This window comes from Haplochromis burtoni, unplaced genomic scaffold (assembly GCF_018398535.1).
Source record: "Haplochromis burtoni strain Fernald_Lab_line unplaced genomic scaffold, NCSU_Asbu1 Contig_800, whole genome shotgun sequence".
Classification (NCBI taxonomy): Eukaryota; Metazoa; Chordata; class Actinopteri; order Cichliformes; family Cichlidae; genus Haplochromis; species Haplochromis burtoni.
This window is the reverse complement of record NW_024583161.1, coordinates 51,858-71,954: the sequence shown is the minus strand read 5'-3', so window position 1 is coordinate 71,954 and position 20,097 is coordinate 51,858. Positions and strand designations below refer to the sequence as shown.

Here is a 20,097-nt window from a genome sequence, read left to right as displayed (position 1 = left end):
GTGTGTGTGTGTGTGTGTGTGTGTGTGTGTGTGTGTGAGAGAGAGAGAGATGAGGGAGATCAGTCTGTCTAAAGCCATTCAGCCTCTATGGCTGCCCATATACAATAGCTATGTCTAAACCAGTGTAGTGAGGAGGGTTTAAAGTCTCAGGCTGGACTCTGAATGAATGCATCTTTAATTTATATTACTTATAGAGACAGAATTACACAGCATGTAGGCATGCTTGGATTCTTATGCTTCCAGAACACCCAAAAGCTACACAGTAACCTAAACAATGTGAAAAGGATATATGTACACCTTTATGTCAACAAGTTATGTTTTTTCCATTTCATGCAATTTTTATTTTGGTCAGTTTTTTTCGTGCAAACCTTTGGCTCAAAATTTGTTAACAGTGACTGAACTGATCTCTCTTCTAATTTGTATTTCTGTCCAAATGTGAATGTTTACCTTGTGAACTTCGGCTGAGTCGCAGAGATGCGCGAGTCAGGCGTGTGCTGCTGCGTCTGTGCACAATCTCAGCAGCTTCAGCATGCTCGACATCAGCGGAGAAGTCCGAGTCCTCCGTCCCGTCCGAGCTGCTGCCAGCGGTCCTCTGGGAAAGCAGCAGTTAGAAGTTAGAAGCAATCTGTTAGAAGCAACAACTATGGACGACCAACACAACCGCGTGTGACAAAGTTACTTTTTTTCCCTCTTTGCCAGAGGATAATCCAACAAAGATCCCATTCTGGGGGGAGGAGCGTCACCCCCTTCAAATCTCCTCCGGCACTTCACCCCCTCTTCCCACCAAGGACTTGTAAATACTTCAGATAAGCCTAATACCAGTATCACCACGGGAGGTCCGGACAGCTAATCTATTGTACCAAGCACAACCTATAACAACTGGGTTTGTTTAGAAGTCCAGCACCTAACGATTCAGGATAATTTGTTCAAATCAGCACACTTCCATGTTAGCTAATAAGCATAATGAATGGAATGTTGTTTTATTCTGACAATTCACACTAGACTAATTAAGCAGTGATGGCTGTCAATCACTGCACAAACTGATCCTTGTCATCTCGGTCTAGCCTAAAAAACAAAACAAACACAAAAAGTATGAAAACAGGATCAAACAATGTGCACATTTCTCTGTTTAATTCATTACAAACATTATTATCGTCACAGTATTTATTTAGTTACTTTTCTAATCTGTCCTTACTTATGTTAAATGAAATGTAGAAACAGTGACTACTTTGTTACATTCACTTCCCATTCTTTTCTCATTGTTTTGCTAACTATTTATGAAAACAAATGAACAGTTACAGACTTTGATAAAAATGGAGAGGTAGATCCAGGCCAATGTGGTTATCCTGCTTTATGGACGTTAGCGTAACAGCAATAAAATAATAGTAATAACATGTTATTAGGCTAACTAATTGTCTTTTAATATTAATGTAAATTTATAACAATGTAAGTTACTTTTTAAAATTCACACAGCCAAAAAGAAACCCAAAGATCAGAAACAACATCAGTACAGCACGGGCTATTACCGCAAACTATGTTTGACAACTTCATAACAAGATGCTACGCGCACAATTTACATACGACCAATTAAATTAAAAAGGAGGCGGGCGTTAGAGAATGCGAACCAATGAACGCGACGCTTGTCAGGCGTCCGTCCAATCACAGCTGTTGTTTTGGTGCGGGCGCCCGTTCCTCCTCGCACCCCAAGAACTGCCTATTGCTTTTTCATCAGTAAGCTAAAGCTGCTGCTGTTACCTACGTTAAAGTGTGCTCGGGATTCCCACTGTACTAAGCAGCCGTTACAAATTTGAACAAAGTTACCAGCATGTTTAAAACTCTTATTTGGGTACTAGAAAGAAGCGACGGTTCAAAAACAACAACATATTCTTGCAACTCAGCAATATGAGCCTGAGCTAGCTTAGCCATATAGCAACCGCAGATCGACAGCTCACTTATGCGATTCTATAAGCACTGATATTCTATGAATGCTGCAAGCCGTTCACTTTGTCTTGTAGGAACGTTTTTTAGCTTGCAGCCCCCTTAAGTTTGTTTCCCACACAGTTTGTTTGCTTTTACCTCTATGTCGGCTAACATTAGCTATGACGTTATGTTGTTGTTTATCTGCATTAACGGTTGAGTCTGCCTCACCTTTCTCCGGGGCATTTTTCAAAGATCTGCCGTAACGCCTCTGGCGGATTATTATCCCGTGCTGTGGCAATTTATGGCAGCCTTTTGAAACTGTAACAACGAAAAAATAACCACCAGCTGACATGAGCCAACCCAGCTGAAAAAAAGCGCATAAAATTCTCCGCACTTCCTAGTGAGGACAGCGCAAACTCGCTCTTTTTGGGCGGTACAGTGACAAAATGACTCCGGGGAGAAACATACACCGTCAAATCACGCTACTATGGTGCATTAAGATTTTTGCAGCCATATTTGAATGCGCTCAATTGGGTATTTGGGATTGCTTTAAACTGTACAGCATCGTAAAAAGTAATAGTCATAATAAAAGCAATAAATAAATAAATGTAAAACAATTATCCGTTTAAAGTAATGGCTGCGCTAGTCACAACTAATAACGTTCTTATAGACGTGGACCACTAAACGCACCAAAACACGTTGCGTCTTTAAACCAAATTTGTATTGTGGCTATGAATCTTTTAACTGGAGGAAGTCTTCAAAACGGCAGACAACACAATTACACATGTACTTAAAAAAAGTGATTTAAGTTTAAAATTTAACACCATAACCTCCTAAGATGTGATGAGTCATTTTTAAAGCGAATTGCCCCTCATTTATTATCATTGATTTTCATTTTTTAATCATTCAAAATCACTTTTTGTTTTAAAATTAAATTATTATTATTTTATTTAGCTACATGACAGACTGGACACGTGACCGAATGTTTCCGTGTGTGCGTGTGTGCGTTTTAAACTTTACGTACGTTGGTAAATAGACTTCGGTGAACAGGGTTTACACAGGGGTTAAATCTAAACTTTAAAATTTACATGTTTTTCAAGTATCTTTATAACTCTTTGATATTGTAACCAATCCGGTCCTTTTTGTCCACTTAAAATATGTTTACAGAACTATTGTGATATTGTTTGTAATATTTGCTGTCCTCTTGGGCAGATTAACCTTAAAAAACATTTTTAATGCCAACAAGATTTTCTTAACTGGATAAATAAAGGATATATAAAAGTCACTGCCAAAAACTGATTGCAGCTTCTGCCTTGTTACAATAATGTTGTTTGTGGCTCAAGATGACTTGATATCAGTCATGGCGGATACATTTGACATATGTTTCACATATTATACACCAACAAGTTATATATCAGTTTTGGCAAATACCAAAAATCAGTTTTTGGCAGACGATCATTTTTTGGCACAAACACCGGAAATTAGGCTTTATTTTGAAATTATGTCACACGTTTTATTACAATAATTTGTATGAGTTTGAAAAAACTAAAACCTGGATTGATTGTGCTTTACGAAGTTAAAAACGGTTATTTTCATTTTCTCAGTGTCCATACATCCTAGTACGGTCTATCTGCGTTCTCGTGAACTTAGCGCACACAATAGCGGAAGTCGGGAGGAGTGAATCCTCTCGCTCTCACGTATCGACCTGCGCGTTTCTGGCAGCTCAGGGAAGCTAGCACGTTTCTTTCAGAGTCGGAGTGACGCTCGAGTTCCCCTTCTGCCAGCTTTCTCTCTTCGTATTCTTCCTAACTCCATCCAAGAACGACCACGCACAGCGACGGCGAGATTTGCTCCCACAGTGGTTTCTTCTTATTATGGCTGTTAGCAGCACCAAGACAGTGTACGAGATTTTCCAAAGCATGGAGTACGGGCCAGCAGCAACTTCTAGCACTGCTACTGCACAGGTACAGGTTACGTTCAGATTCATATTCGGAGACTGCTTTGAAACTAAACTTACTCACAGCACGCTGTGCTGCGGAGTTAGCGGATACCTATATAAGTTATTGGACTCGTGAAGTTGCTTAACCGTTAGCCCAGTGTACCTCACAAGACAAACATGTGACATAACTAGACACATAATTACATTATAATGTGTCGAGGGATTACTGTTCATGTAGATTGTTTTTTATGTCCGTATCCCACCGTAGTCCGTGAAAAACATTTTAGGGGGTTCCTCTTTTTACCTGAACTTGAAAAGAGTTTAACAGGAGCTTCTGCCAAATACCACATGTAGAAGATGGGATCTCTCAATAAAGGTTTACCCCTCGTTTATGGTGCCAGGCCTGCTAAAACTAAGTAAAATCAGCTGGCTACTCCCATCTTCTGTGTACAGTCTATGATTGCTAATCTGCAAACAGCTGTGTAAAAACAGCTGTGTAAAAACAGCTGTGTAAAAACAGCTGTGTAAAAACAGCTGTGTAAAAACAGCTGTGTAAAGGTTTTTGTGGCTGTCAGGACATTGATGGTTTACAAAGAGTGCTAAATTACTGGAGAAGCACTCAAACCACTAGCATGCTGTCATTTGACAGCCCACATCATGTAGCGCATGAGAGACCATAGTACCAGCACCACGGCTCAGTTAATACATACTGCTAAAAAAATGCCGTTGGTGCTTTGCAGAGAGTTGAGCTCTGTACTTTGGTCTTCAGTCTGTAAATAGCTGACACTCTTCACTTTGCCTACCCGCCTTTATCAGTCACTGCCATGTATATTGGTCTCTTCAACCAGTAAAAAGGTTTTTTTGGTTTTGGGTGCTGCTCATCTGCAGGCCATAATTTCACGAGTGTGCTAATAACGATGTTAACATGTTGTGGATTTAAAATGTTGAGAGCGCGATAGACTGTAGTTTTCTTTTCTTATTTTCAAAATAATGCACATCTCTTATATGCAAATGCTTAGATTTGCAAAAACATTAGAAGGGCCTCCTTTACCTGTAAGACTCCAGATAACAGCTTGTCTGAGATGTTCGGCATCCTCATCCTCTGTACTCATACAGGCACGGTTTGATAAAAGGGAAGCAAGACTTTTTTATTTTAATTCAAGGATTTTCATAAATCTGCAGTAACCTTTTAACAAAACTGAATCTGTGTGGGAGTGTTGGTCTCTCTGTTCTGGAGCTGATCCTTCCCCCGTTCCCTCTCTTCTTCATCAGGCCTGGCTGGAGCATCGTTCCCGTTCTCTGGGTCTCTTCATTGACGGTAAATTTGTCTGTTCAGCAGATGGGCGGAGCTGCTCCCTGGCTGATTCTAAAGGTGAGAGCAGCCCAAGCACACAGTTACACAGAAGTTAAAACCTCTTCATTACAAGTCAGTGTTTCAGACTTTTTCCAAACATCCTAATGATAATGATGGTCTCAGTGTTTTGCCTGCCTGCTCTCCAGGAAGTATTGTATGCAGCACAGCATGCGCTGAAGAAGCTGATATTTCCCAGTGTGCCTCCTCTGCTGTTAACGGTTTCAAGTCCTGGAGCAGCCTGAGCTGCAACCAAAGGGCCAAAGTGCTCCTCAGGTCCAACAAACACACCTTCACACACCTCGCTGCTTTGTTTTTGAGTCACTAGTTTAACATAAAGATGAATTTCTGTCCTCTAACAGGTTGGTGAGTGTCCTCGGGCAGCACGGCCAGTGTCTCTCAGAGTTGTGTGAGCTCTGTGAGGCCTCCTGCGCCACTGCCGCCCTGATCAGGCTGCTGCAGTTCTACAGCAGCTGGGCGCAGCTCAGAGACGCACTCCTCACTGACTGGACACCTCTGGGTAAGTGAATTCAGCTATCTTTACAAAATGCTCTCAGTCTTTTTATTGTGTTGTTTCGTCATTTTTCTTATTTTTTATCTTCCAGGTGTGGTGGCAGTGGTGACCTCGAAAGACTGTCCTCTCTATTCTCTTCTGCTCAAAGTCCTGCCAGCACTGGCTATGGGTAAAACACACACGCGTTTGTAGCTGAATGCTAATCCGACTCTAACATCAAATCTGAACATTTCAAAATCGTCTTAATACCTGAGTTTAAAAGTGAAACACTGAAATGTCTCAGTTTAAACATTTGTGATGAAATACTATTTTATAAGAGATTCATTTGGTTCGTGTTTACTTTTCCTGCAGTGTCCCAACTTTTTCAGAATTGGTTTTTGTGCTGTTAGATCTTAATTACTATCAAATGTATCCAGATCCAGCCCTGCAGCCTGTGGTTATATTCATCGATTCATGCTTTAGTTGATTAATAAATTATATGGTTTATTAAATACCAGAAAATTCATCCAAAGGCCAAAGATGTGTAGCTTAAGATTAGTCATGAGAGAGAAGCCAGTTATCTCTTTTTGTAATTTGTTATCATCTTAATCGTTTAGGTTTTATATCTTTATTTGTGGTGTCAGAGGAGCTGTGAGGTATAAATGAATGCTTCTTCCTTCTAGGCAACTCTGTGGTGGTTGTCCCCGGTCAGAGCACGGCCCCCCCAGTACTACTACTGGCTCAGCTTTTTACAGGAGCAGGACTTCCTGCTGGGGCTCTTAATGTGCTAACAGGAAGTGACATAACACTGGGTGTCAAAGTGGCCCAGAACCACAGCATCAGTTACGTCAACTACTGCGGCAACAAGGAGGTGTGTTTGTGTGCCATGTTTGCATGTCTTTGTGGGGACCAGAAATGGGAATGTTACTATACTGGGACCAACAGCCCTTATGGCAGGGAGCTGCAGGCCTCGAGGCTCGCTGTCCTGCAGGTTTCAGATGTGTCCTTGAGCCATCACAGCTGATTTAAATGGCTAAATGACCTCCTCAACATGTCCTGAAGTTCTCCAGAGGCCTGATAATGAACTAATCATGTGATTCAGGTGTGTTGACCCAGGGTGAGATCTAAACCCTGCAGGACACCGGCCCTCGAGGCCTGGAGTTGGACACCCCTGCCTTATGGGGACAAAATGCCTGTCCCTTCGAGTTTGAGGGCATTTTTGAGACTCTTAATGTGGTTTTGGTGTCAGGGTTACTGTTAGGCTTAGGCGAGGTTTGGATTAGGCATTGCTTTTTGATGATTAGGGTTAGGGAAAGCATTGTCAATTAGACGTCCCCACTAAGATATGAAAACACGACTGTGTGTGTTTTTGTGAGAGTGAGTGAAATGGAGTCCAAATGGCTGAGCTGTGTGTAAGAAAATGTTTCCCTGCTCTTTGAGGACGGAGTGATGCTGTGTAAGGCCACAGCAGGGATGGGAGTTCCTGTGGCGGTGTCACCGTGCGTAGGCTCCACCTGTCCCTTCATCATCTTTGAGTCGGCAGACATTAACAGTGCCGTGGATGAGGTGATGGAGGCCGCCTTCAGGAAGAAGAAAGAGGTACGCTTATAGAGCGACGAGGTAACTCTTATTCCAGCGACGCATCCCTGAGCCTGTTTGACGGGATTCCCCTCTGCCTGCAGGTCTTCTGGGTGTTGTGTGTGCAGGAGAGTGTGGTGGACAGTGTTGTTGCCCATCTCCGGTTGCGAATGGCCAAGATGAAATGTGTGACCCTGCCCAGTGAGGCAGACAGGGAACGGGTGGATGCTGCTGTGCAGGAGGCTCAGCAGCTGGGAGCCACGGTTAGTAAGAAGACTTTGAGACATCAGGGTTTAAAAATGTTAATGCCAGGAAAAGTTTCAACGAACTTGAAGGTTCCCTTAGACTAGTCTGCTGATGGTGTGCACCACTTTGTCTTCATTTCCTCTGAGTTTACTGCCCATAACTAGCAGTTTTAAATGATCTCTCCTCAGTTGGTTCAGTCCTGTGCTGATCCCACGTCAGGTGCCCAGTATCCTTCCACTGTGCTCTGTGGGGTGGCCCCCTCCTCACCATGTGTGCTCAACCCCTGTCCCGGACCACTGCTGCCCCTCATGACCTTCAGAAGCAACACAGAAGCCGTGACTCTTGGTAAGAAGCTTCATGTGAAAACGTCTCCTATAAGACACCAACGTGAATAAGGTTTGAGGGTTTTTTAGAGGGTTGCATTTGCGTCGTTATCAGAGACCTGGGCCTGTGTTGAACAAGGCGCCGGAGTAACATTTTCTGCCCTGTGCAGGGAACCACAGTCCTCACGGTCAGGCAGCATCCATCTGGACCGAAGACCTCACCCTCGCTCTGGAGACAGCTCAGAGGTGCATCTGCATTCTCTGCTCTCTGTCCTTCTGTTGATGTTCTGCTGTCTGTTTCCTCTTTCTCCTTCTCTTCGTTTCTTTGTTGGCTTTTCTTTTTACTTTCATATACAGTCGTTTCGTCACAACCACCTGTGCTCGGTGTAAAGCGAATACATTGACTTTCATGGTCGGCTTCACATCTCGTGACTGTCCATTTAGTACTAACATTCATATTTATTTCCTTTAAAATGAATATTTCTTCTTCGTGTCCTCCCAGGTTGTCAGTTGGCTCTGTGTGGGTGAATTCCCACTCCATCTGTGACCCCTGTCTGCCCGTCTCCGGTCACAAAGACAGCGGGACCTGCACCGATGGAGGACAGGAGGTTTGTGGTTTTGACAGGCCGACAGAGCCTGGATCAGTAACACTGCTTGCACATGCTGCTGTAGTTCAATGTTTGAATTCAGCGTCCCCTGGGTGTCGTCTCTCTGTCCTTAGTTTAGTGTTTTCTGTTAGGCTCATATAGCCCCGCAGCACTAATAACCTCGGTCTTTAGATATGAGGTTCTTATTGGTCTCCAGCTCTGTAGACACCAGCTCCTGCAGTGCAAAACATCCCTACTAAACACGCCCACATAAATCACTCTTTATCCTGTCAGGGTCTGTACCAGTTTCTACGCCCCTCCTCTTCCTCCCCCCCTCTTCCTCGCTCCTCTCCCGTCTCCATGGACTACACGCAGTTCGGAACAGAAACGTCCCCACCTATCATTCCTGCTGAGTCGGACCCTGCCAGGTATGTTTGTGAAGCATTATAGCTGGTAAATGTTGCAGGACAAATGTGTTGCACAGCACTAATCGCATCATTACAGACATTTTCTTTCTTTTTTCTAGAGCCCCTCAGTCCCACCTGCAGTTTGTTGCTGGTAAAGCATGTAAGTCAGTGTCTGGCTGCAGTGTGGCTGTGCAGCCACCAGGTGGTAGTGGTGGTCTGTTGGCCTACTGCCCAGACGGGGGCCGGAAGGACGTTCGCAATGCTGTGGAGGCTGCTGTCAAAGTCCAGCCAGGGTGAGAGCGCAAACTACACGTACAGGTCATTCAACAAAACCACAAACACAACTGAGGTTTGTGTACTCGCACAACAGATGCTGTTGAGTTTGTGAAACTGCACAGATATTCCAAGATGTAGTCACTATATTAGTGGAAAAGCCATCAAGTAATGATGTAGGTACAAATCATCCCTGTAGTATTTCTGGATGGTTTCACAGGTTCTTTCAGGTCTTTTCTTAAAGTGGAGACGGGGTCCAGCTCCCACACCCACACCTGCACCTGCACCTGCTTCCACAGAAGGGCTGAAAGCTGATTGTGCATTGAGACACTGCCAGTCTGAGAGCAGCGTGCTTTGTTGGTATACTACAGTAATATGAGGATTTTAAGATGTGATTATTTAAGACCTTGAAGGATTTAAAATGAAGTTCTGCATCTACGACAGAGCCGCTAAAGAAATGTTAATATTTTTAACTTGGAGTCAGACGAGGCTGTTCGACGAGTAGAGTCACAAAGCAGAAATCTGGAGAGTGAACTGAGCAGCGTAGATCCACTTGAATGTTGTTTGTTACATTTTACTCCATATACACAACATGTAGATGAGTCCTCTGAGCCTTCCATGTAGAACATTGTGTTCTTAATCTGCTCTTATCAGCTGGTTACTGTAGGGCCGGGCTGTGTGCGTTTGCCATCAGTCAATGTACAACTTGACTGTGGGAACAGATAAGACAAAGTGCAGAGGCATGAATTCGACACAAACTGCTTACAGAGTTCACTGAAATCTGACAGACACAAGCTGTGAAGCAGGACGTGTGGCCATTACTCATCGGCAGTCTTTAACAGTTGATAGATTTTATCCACGTAATGAAGTTTAACCTGACAGACACATAAATCCCAACAAATGGCATCAGGCTTTTGTTTTATTTATATTATTATTGTTGTATTTCTTTGAATGCCTTTGTCTCTTACAGCTGGATGAAAAAGAGCCCGTCTGCACGTGCCCAGTCACTCTACTCTCTGGCCAAGGGCCTTGAGGCGAAGAGGCGGGACATAGCTGCAGCAATCAACACACAGACCGGCCTGTCAATGGACGAGGCTGAGAAGGAGGTGGAGCTCAGCATTACCAGGCTCAGCGTTTGGGCCGCTTACTGTGACAAAGTCCTGGGAGGAGCGCTGGTGAGACCTTTCATGTTACTCAAAGCTGCTAAAGATGCTGAAACATGATAGAAAAGTATCAGCTGAGGCCGTCTGATCGCTCGTTGTTTCCCTCTCCTTCAGCCCATGCCAAACTCTGGCTCCGCTCTCTCCATCCCTGAAGCCCTGGGAGTCATGGGGGTCGTCCTACCTGACTACAATCCCCTCCTCTCCATGGTAACCGTGCTTGGGGCAACTATTGCCACAGGCAATGCTGTTATTATGGTCCCCAGTCAAAAGTATCCACTGCCTGTCTTGGCATTCATTAAGGTAAGTGTATAAATGTGCTGCGTGGCAAGTGGCAGGGAACCTTTAGAAAGAAGTTGCATGTTTCAGTCGGAACACAAAGTCAAACACGCAGAAGTCGGTGGAACAAAAGTAACACGAACTGAAGCAATACGTCTTTGTTATTCAGAGGCAGCTGACCTGAATATCGTCTTAACTTAGGGGTCAAACTAGTGATTGTACAAGTGAATAGAAAAGTACACAACCGTTAACTTACCCAGGTTTGTATGAAATGTCAGTACACTGTGTGGGTCAGAAGCAGAGCTGCTGTCATTCTAGAGGAAAGGCTCGCCACCCTGCAGCCATTTTAAACATGCGCGGGCACCTGTGTGAGCATGTCCATTAACTTTAAATTCAATCATGCACGCGCAGAAACGCCAGTCAGACGTGATAAGAAGCGCCGTTAAGCAAAAATAGTAATAAAGGCTTTTGTCCATTTTGTGTCCACCACCACGTTTGCTGGTGTTTCTCGTTTACTGCAGCAGATTGCTCACATTGCTCAGGACGCTGCACTCTGTTTACACTCGAGGAGGTGCACGTCCTGGGCAGGGAGTCAAAGAGACCAATTACACGAAGAGTCTCTCAGTATGTCATTCTGCGCTGTGATTACAGCCGTTCACCAGCTCTGTGAACAGTCCTCGTAGCCATTGATCACCGGTCACGACAACGAGCATACTAACAACCATGAAGCTGAGCTTGTGGCTCAGCTAACATGTGATTCTAAAGTGGCTGTTGGTGTGATGGTAAATAGTGATCTGTCTAAGTGTTAGCCTCTTAATAATAATTTGAGGACAGGCTGTGCAGGCATAAGGGATGTGAGCCGAGGATAAAGGAGTCTTCATGCGTTGAACACATGAAATGAATTGAACTGAAATAAATCATCACTGGATGAGTGTTACATGTCTGCACTTAGCTGTTTGAGGGTAATCCCTAAATCTGCACAGCTCTGTGCGGCTGAACTTGTCAGGTCACGTCTAACATGCGTGCACGTGTTTTGCTTTACGTGTTGCAAAGAAGCTCTGAAGATGTTTTTAATCAAAGGTCAAACCTTGGAAAGAACAGCTGCTTACTCAAATGGAAATGATGTGCAAAGGTTTTAGAAAAGTCTGCTTATAGTGTCATGATTGTTTTAGTTATGTGCAGTTCCAGATCCTTTCAGTGTTGCATCTATTCTGGGTTCCCCCAGATGTTTGGTTGGCCTGCTATTGTAAGACATGGTGCCTAAATGTTTTTGTACAGCCTAAGCAAAAAAAAGAAAGAAAAAGACGTAGGCGAGTGGACTGTTGGTTAGATAATGCTTCCTAATGGAGAGTTTGAAAGTCTTAAATTGTACCTTAATGTTGCGGGCCTGTTTCTAGCCAGTTTTTCTAAGTTGGTCAGCATTAAAAGTGCTTGGTCAGCCCAGCTTAAGCTGCAGTCGATCACGAGGCTGTCAGTGTGAACTTGTGTGCAGATCTGTTTTCATTTAAGATGAAAACTTGACTGCAGACTTGAAGCAAGTCTTCGGTTTCCTCAGCTTGACCTGCATTTAAAAAGCACCGTGAATCATAAAAACCGGTTGTTATCTTTATTGCACCTTTTCCTTCTCCTCTTTCTCAGGTGCTCCAGTCCTCGGACTTGCCAGCAGGTCTGGTAAACGTTATTACAGGAAGTCGAGACCAGCTGACTGTGGCTCTGGCTAATCACAGTGTCATCAAGGCCATCTGGTACTGGGGCAGTGCTGAGGTGAGGCTAACTCTTTTAGCTAACTCATTTGCATTAAACTGAGCTCCTGAGTGTAGGATTGAGTTCCTTCTCCCAAATTAGGCCTGCCTCATATAATCGCCTACACTCACTTCACTGTTTCTGATTTCCTGCTGCAGGGCTGCCAGTACCTCCAGTACACCTGCACTAGTCCACTAAAAACCCTGCGCCTGTGTGAGGACCAGGAAGGGAAAGATGGGGAGCTAGACTGGACTCGGTGCCGTCCGTCATTCCTGGAAGAAATGTGGAGAAGCGCTGTGCAGTGGAAGAGTGTGTGGATTCCTACAGCTTAAAACGGAACGGCAGGAAGAAGGAACAGAGTTACAGTTTGGATCGTGGAGCGTTTGACTGTGACCTGAAAAAGCAGAAATCCTCACAGGCCAGACGGCGACAGAAGGGGAGGAGGGATTTTAAAAGCAAAAACATTAGATGTTAAATTAAATTTTGAGATTATATTAGGAATGGCTGACACAAAGCACTTAATAGACAGACGAGGGATTCAATGCAGGTCACACGTTAACAGTGTTGCTGATATATGAGCTGATTTTTGTTGCCAACACGGTTTAAAAATGATCCTAAAATGGAAAATGTGGCGATTCACTGTGATTAAGACGAAAGGTTTTTCCCTTTTACGTCCCTGTGACGGTCAATGCAGAGACCCTAAAAACATTTCACTGTTTTCATTTAAATGTATGTCGGTTTACTGAAGATTATCGAGTAGAGCAGTAGCTGCCCGTCAGAAGAATCGATTCATTGTTGAGTTTGTCATTTTGGTTTTTAAATAAATATAAAAAACAATGCTAGCCAAAGTAACATCCGTTAGAACTACTGCAACGTTTTGCTTGATTAGTCAAAACAATAAACCTGAAGGTTTATTAACAATAGCTGCTCTTTAGTAATGTTGGGATTCCTTTATTTTAGTCATAACAGGCTATCATGATAATAACCCTGCTGATTTTCTACCTCTGTTATGCGTATTTTAATTAACCCTCACATGTCTGATCAGGTATCACAAGTTATTGCAAAGTAGGTCATGTTCACATTTCTTTCCACGTTAACGAATAATCCACGTGAACCGTGACAAACCTCAGGAGAACTTTGGCTCAGATTGTTGCGCCTGTGTTGCAGGGTCAGTGCATATTAAATAGATAAAGTTGTGTTATGGGCTTGAGCATGTTCTGTGGGGGCCATTCCACTTCCTGCTCAGAAGTTAAGACACAGAAATGAGGTGCAATTCAGAAAAGGTCACAGCAGGGGGCGCTCACAAGGTAGTTCTCAGTGATCAGGAGTGAATACAGATAAACGTGAACAATATATATATTTTTTATTTTGTTTTTGACAATACAGCAACACTTATGTACTAAAGTTTTTCTGAGAGAAAAGCCAAAAAAATACTTCCAATCTGGTGACGTATGCTGAGAGGTCCTCGAAAAAACCCTTTGTGGCTCCTGTTTCTAAACAGCAACTAAAACACACATTAGATGTGCGGTTTAACTACAACAGAACCTTACACGTATAGGAAGCAGCGGGTATCAGAGGCTTCAACACAGCTAGCCGCTGTTTGTGTTCGCTGGCTTGACAAAACCTAAAAGCCCAACAGGAACCTCGACGCTGGTTATCAGCTTTCTCCTGTCGTAGCTGCAAATCCAGCTACGTGCATAAGATTAGGCAGCAGATTTGAATGAAGTATAAAAACATTTGTTCATTTTTTTGCAGTTTGCACTTCTGTAACTTTACAGCTGCCCTTCATTCAGTCAGTTTAATAAAGTCTGGCTTAACAATCATGCAGGTACTTAAAACATGCTGTAAAGAACGGATCCAGAGAAAATGTTTTACTTCAGGATCTTTCTAAACCAAAGCACCGGGCTGTGTTCAGCGTAAGTTACCATGGTGATTTAGTAGAAAGAGCGACTTTTGTGACACAGGAAACTCTTTAAGCTCAACATGGCTGACTGAGGATTTAATCGAGCTTCGCAGTGCACCACTCGGGCGGCTCCTGCACACTTCATGCCTGTAAATGTTCTGTGGAGCTATGATGTATTTCTTTACTTAGAGGGTTTACTACAAATCAAATGTGCAGAGTGCCCTGTATAAAAAAACCTGAACTCCACAGAGCGGCCGTGTTTGCTAAAATGTTGCTTTATTCTCAAGCTGCCAGAAGCAGCTACAGTTTGTGTGATTTGCCCTGGTGTCAGAATAACAAGCATTTAGCTGAAGTTTGCACTCCTGGAGCTTCTAAAGAATTATGGTCTGCATCTTGGTGCTAATTATGCTGTTCGCATCTGAGCAATCAAATCACACCAAAGGGAGTCCAGTTTAACTGCACTGAAAAGAGTTCTCCATTGAAATATCTCAGCTGGGGGGAACTATGCATACTCTGCAACTTGAAGCCGTGTCAGCCTTACAGATCTGTCAGTGACTCAGCAAAACAAACAAAAAGCAGCAGTACATGGATCCAACTTCCTGTGTCATGTGTCTTTTGCTGTACATTAATACTGTAATTTGTAGCCATGAAAGGTCAAATCTGACTCTGTCGTGCAAAAACATTCCAAGTGACATTTCATTTGTTTCCAAATTCACATTGTGAAATAAAACCGATAAAACAAACAAATGTCAAGTGTGTCTGTTTAAAAACGAATATTTAAAGAAAACGATTGTCTGGAAATGTATATTTATTGTTTTATTTCTTTTCCCATTACTCACAAATACATTAGCTTTTCTAGCTTCTAGTGTTTAAGTTATGTTTCTACAGCTGTCTGTGCTGTTGCAGAATTCTTCTGTAGATTCTTTGAAAGCTGTTTTTCTCTGCTACACATATTGCATCAACACTTCTTAAATGAATAAATCCGGACTACTGATTTGATCAGTGTCTCTTAAATTATTTTATGCATGGAATAGGTTAAAGAAATATAAATGTGCTTCCTGCATTATCTATTTTTTTATAAGAAAAGCGCAGCGCCGCCACTGCACATTGTAAACCTACTGGCTCATATGTTTGATTGTGGCACTGTGACTGTGATCCTGGTTCTGCTGGAGGTCTCTTCCTGTTAAAAGGGAGTTCTTTCTTTCCACTGTATCCAAGTGCTTCTGATTGTTAGAGTTTTCTCTCTTATTGCAGCGTTTTTCCTTTGTAAAAGTGCCTCGAGGCAACCGTTGTGAGTTGGTGATATACACTCAGCCCCCTTTTGTCTCCAGAACATCTCTACTTCTTCAGATTCAACAAGGTGCAGGAAACAAGCCTCAGACACTTTGGCCCATGTGACACGATGGGTTTGTCAGCTGCACGTCCATGATGCTAGTCTCCCATTCCTCCACATCCTAAAGGTGCTCGACTGGATTGATATTGAGTGCAGTGAACTCACTGTCATGCTCAGGAAACCAGTTTGCGATGACCTGAGCTTTGTGAAATAGTTTATCCTGCTGGATGCATGCATCAAAAACTTTAGCTTCAGTTTCCTGTTATTAGCTGACAGGAGTGACACCTGGTGTGGTCTGCTGCTGCTGTAGCTCAAGGGTTGACATGCTGGGTGTTCGGAGATATTATTCTGCAAGTGATTGTTTGAATTACTGTTGCTTTACTGTCAACTTCAAGCAGTTTGACTTTTCTCATCTGACCTCTGACACCAACAGCCATGCCACATTCAGAGTAAATCACATTTTCTGATCCTCGGTTTGAACATCAGCGAACCATCTTCACCACGTCTACACGCCTACATGAGTTGAACAAATGTACCTAACAAACATGTCTGAGAAAGTATGAATACAGTTCTTTTCGTTAATTACTACTAGTTCACACAGATAACTGGTCAAAAACAGTTTCGGTAACTCAAGTACACTTTTGGTTCCTTCGTTCACACTTTCTGTTCCTTGTTCGTCTTTCCAAACCGGTCCCATCCAGCAGAGCACTGAGGTAAACGTACAATGAGATGCGATCACGAGGTGTCCTCCCTCTCACGGCCCTGTGACAACAAAAGCAGAACAGAGAAAAAGGAAGACGGGTGCTGGCGGCTGCAGAATGCTGACTCACAGCGATGACATCGCACAACACTCAGCTGAACCTGATGGTACAACCCGGACTCATCATCTTACACGAGAGTGCACAAAATAAAGATGGCAAAGCTGCTGTCTGAACTGCTCTGTCATCTTTGTTAAGCATGAGAGTGGAAAACAAAGCAAGTGTAGCCACTTGATGACGAGTGCTTATGTGTTGTTGCAGGTGTTGGTGAAGTATCGGCAACACAGGACAGCTTACAGTGCTTTTTAGTACGATGATAAGTGTGCAGTGACTGTGGATCTGTCTTTAGCTCGTCCTTCCTTACTTTGAGCTCTGTGGTTCCTCCATTTTCACAGAACACTAACTTATGTGATTGTTGTCTCTATACTGTGAAAGCCTTTTATTAACAATCATTTTTACTGCAGGATGAAATTTAGTTATAAGACTAGAGTGAAATAAAAGCCATGTGAACACAAAGCTATCTATTGGGCTGGCATTAAATACAACATGTATTGGATTTTTTTTATTTTATGGAACTTTTTATGTCTACTTCCTTATTTCTTAATATGACACAGGAACTGGTGTCTTTACTCAGGTCATTATTTATTTAACAGTTTTATAACCTTTCAGATTGCAGTTTTCTTACCCTTGCTCCGTACCAAAAACTACAAATTTCTCCACTGATTCTGAATACTCTGACAAAATTAACACTTTTATGTTTTTCCGAATCCATTTTCCTTTATCTTGAAATATATGTAGAGGTGTTTTAAGTTTTTTTTCTGAGGTCATGGAAAATGTCTCTTATTAGTACATGGTCCTGATTGGACAGCGCCGCTACTGACAAATCTTATAGAATATGATGATTGCTGTGCCCATTGGCAAATAAAACAGTTAAAACAGCTCCACCTTAAACGTCTACAGGTATAAATGCATCATATGTAACACCTGTAGCTCTGACGCTCTGGAAAAACAAGTGTTGCTTCTCTGACTGAGGAATGTGTTATGTAATGATGTCTCTAGCTCTTACAACTATGCTAAAAATGTAATGTGGCTTTATTTTGAACATGTTAAAATTACACAACAGCAACTACAAAAAAAGCACAAACAAACAAAAGGAAACATAAGGAAAAAATAACAACAACATTTTCAAAACGAAGTAAGAAGAAGGAAACGCTTATTTAATCCCACGCATGTTTCCACAAGTCATAACTAATAATCATCAGTGTGATTAATGGCCTGTCCTACAATAAGTCCGTCCTTAGTATTTGTTACATGCATTTGCTTTTATAGTTCCAACATCGTGGCAGGAGAGTTATTTACAGATGTGCAAACACATATATACTGTGTAGATAGCGAGTAACAAAAACGTATCTTCTTCTTGTACCTTGAAAAAAAACCATAATTTTGTACCACTATTTAAAATGTGTCAAACTAATAAGATGTAACCTTTGCAATATCATTGATGTGTTTGAGAGAGGTTTTGTTTACTCTCGTACATTACGTGTCAGCTAAAATCACACACTACAGCAAATCATAAGGAGAACTAAACCTGTTCTGAGACATATTTTAGAGACAAGCGGTGTCGGCCTACGTGACTGCCACTGTGTGTGAAATGACACGTTCAGCCAAAAGGCTTACATATGTTCTCCTTAGTGTGCAGGAAGGTATCAATTACTCTAAGACAAGCAGACATGGTGGAAGTTATTCACTGGGAAAGAAAGAGTAGATCAGTAGGCTTTCTCTGTCATTTCAACTGCTTAAAAGCAAGTCTAGTGATGTTCTTTCATTCATTTTATTATTAGAAAATGAAGCTGAAAGGGTGCAGCAAAGAAAATGCAGGCTCCGTCCTCGTGCTGGGAACACGTGATTACCAGCACACCTGTTCAGACTGGCAGGTCTCTCGGGCACAGTGGAAAAGTACTGCTCACACTGCTGTAGGTGTTGTCTTGTAGTGCTTGACTTGATGTAAAGACAAAGTCAAGTTAAAGATAAACGTACAGAAGAGATATTTATGATTACATGAAGATGAATATTAAAGCTTACTGTATGTGTTTTGGGCTTTGTATTAAAAACATATCATGAGTGGATTTACTTCTACATGCACTTTACATAGAAAGGATTGAGTATGTGACGTTATGTTACACTTATACCTCAGCTGCAGTGAGACTATTCAAGGACAAGTTTCATCTAACACGATACTCTTACATGAACAGACTAATACAAAAATGTGTATACATGTCTTAGTTTTCGTTTTGTGTTACCCAGCAGTAGTAATGTTTCCGCCTGGGAGGTTCTACTATTGCTGGTAATGTCTGCCAACAGTGCTGTGGTGTTGAGCAATGCAATGCAATAAGAAACTCTTTGGTTGTAAACACCATTATCAGCAGTTTTTGGATGTCATGTGTTAGATTTATGGCGTAACTCTGCCTCAGTTTATGCTGCTTTTATGTAACCATTAACTAGCCTACAATAATATGCAAAAGTGTTCTTCTTTTGTACTTGTTGGTTAGAACAAATGCCCGTCTAAACAGGTTGTTTTTGGAATTTTTCGCTGATTCAACAAAAGAAGTGGAAACACAGTGTAGCTGCCGTCATAGGCAACTCTCGCATTTAAGTTCATTTTATTAGATATGTAAGGTTGAAACAATTAGTAGTTGAAATATTAAGAAATAAATCAATAGTAATTCATGTTTTGTTCATTGGATTCAGTATGTGTTTTATTGACAGGTTGCAAGTAACAAAGCGCCTAAAGATGCAATTTAAAAAGTTTTCTGTTATATATCGACACAATTGGGTCAACCTTTGGGTTTTGTGCCTTTTTGGCTTGAATGTTTCAAAGACCAGTCTTAAGTCCCTTTATTAAACAAGCAAAAAACATTTGTTTAAAAAACTTGTCCAGATAAAAACTTCAAACGCCCTTCAGAACTGGGAATTATTGAGGTCTGGCTACTTGAAAAAGAAATATCAGCGTTGGCTCAAGACTTTTGAGCCAACGCTGCACAGCATTAAACAAAGAAGCGATTTTACGCGTTTTGAGATTTATCGTTAAATATCTTATATATGTTGCTTATTTCCTGTTGAACTACGGAAAATGCTTTGTCATTGCACCTGACTATCTGCCAGCAGGTCACATTAAACATTAAAGTTAATGCGGAGTTTTCTACGAATCGGGAGGAGAAAAAATTGCAACTTCATCCTGTGAGTCACAGCTGGTACAGACGCCCCGGCTCAGTGATTGGTGGAAACATACGTCACATCTTGCACGAGCACTTCCGGTGGAGTATAAGTACAGGGACCCGCGAGTGTGCCGTTTCACACCAGGGGAGGAATCTTTGAGGAGTTTTTGCTTCAACAGTGTTTGAACGGAACTTCTTGACTTCGTCCCGCTTTGTATTTCAGCTACTCTGCACTTCGGAAGAAAAACCTTTTCTACTTGAACACTACACATAAAGTCGACGTGAAGCTTTATTTTTGCACCGTTTTTGTTAATAAAAAGCACAAGAAACGCCAGCCGAAATGGAGTCCCAAGTGCGTCAGAACTACCACCGCGACTGCGAGGCCGCCATCAACCGGATGGTGAACATGGAGCTGTTTGCGTCTTACACCTACACTTCTATGGTGAGAACACGTCATGTGATGCTGATGTCTATAATAACCTTAGTCTCAAGCTATATTAGCTTAATGCTAGACAAAGAGAACGGAGTTGAGTCGTTAAATGTAAAGTCCGGTATGTTGTTGCTAAATTCAGTAATACATGATTTCAGT

The 20,097-nt window shown here is 42.3% G+C and overlaps 3 protein-coding genes across 5 annotated transcripts in view; 2 read left to right on the top strand and 1 right to left on the bottom strand.

Moving 5' to 3' along the window:
- The window catches only part of LOC102295369 (histone acetyltransferase KAT7), an 18,973-nt gene extending 16,608 nt beyond the window's left edge, over positions 1-2,365 (bottom strand). For all 3 annotated transcript variants that reach the window (XM_014330435.2, XM_042215708.1, XM_042215707.1), the window contains exons 1-2: positions 2,149-2,365; positions 448-592 (exon numbers count right to left, since the gene is read on the bottom strand). In XM_014330435.2, coding sequence (XP_014185921.1) covers positions 448-592; positions 2,149-2,163 — 160 coding nt within the window. In that variant the 5' untranslated portion in view covers positions 2,164-2,365. The remainder of the gene's footprint in view (positions 1-447; positions 593-2,148) is intronic.
- Positions 2,366-3,591: 1,226 nt separating this feature from the next.
- aldh16a1 (aldehyde dehydrogenase 16 family, member A1) lies at positions 3,592-14,936 on the top strand. Its single transcript, XM_005950578.3, has 17 exons — positions 3,592-3,884; positions 5,132-5,231; positions 5,360-5,486; positions 5,573-5,730; positions 5,816-5,893; positions 6,387-6,574; positions 7,144-7,302; positions 7,386-7,544; positions 7,716-7,872; positions 8,021-8,096; positions 8,353-8,458; positions 8,732-8,865; positions 8,964-9,137; positions 10,088-10,292; positions 10,395-10,580; positions 12,195-12,320; positions 12,458-14,936. The coding sequence occupies exons 1-17, from the start codon at positions 3,795-3,797 to the stop codon at positions 12,629-12,631; spliced, it is 2,397 nt and encodes a 798-aa protein (XP_005950640.1). The 5' UTR covers positions 3,592-3,794; the 3' UTR covers positions 12,632-14,936.
- A 4,695-nt stretch (positions 14,937-19,631) lies between these two features.
- LOC102295059 (ferritin, middle subunit) overlaps positions 19,632-20,097 on the top strand; it is a 1,592-nt gene continuing 1,126 nt past the window's right edge. The window contains exon 1 of the mRNA XM_042215712.1: positions 19,632-20,083. Coding sequence (XP_042071646.1) covers positions 19,849-20,083 — 235 coding nt within the window. The 5' untranslated portion in view covers positions 19,632-19,848. The remainder of the gene's footprint in view (positions 20,084-20,097) is intronic.

Coding starts and splice junctions, on each gene's coding strand:
- aldh16a1 (XM_005950578.3), top strand. CDS start 3,795: ATGGCTGTTAGCAGCACCAAGACAGTGTACGAGATTTTCCAAAGCATG. Junction 5,487..5,572: donor AGGGCCAAAGTGCTCCTCAG/GTCCAACAAACA, acceptor GTCCTCTAACAG/GTTGGTGAGTGTCCTCGGGC. Junction 12,321..12,457: donor GGTACTGGGGCAGTGCTGAG/GTGAGGCTAACT, acceptor TTCCTGCTGCAG/GGCTGCCAGTACCTCCAGTA.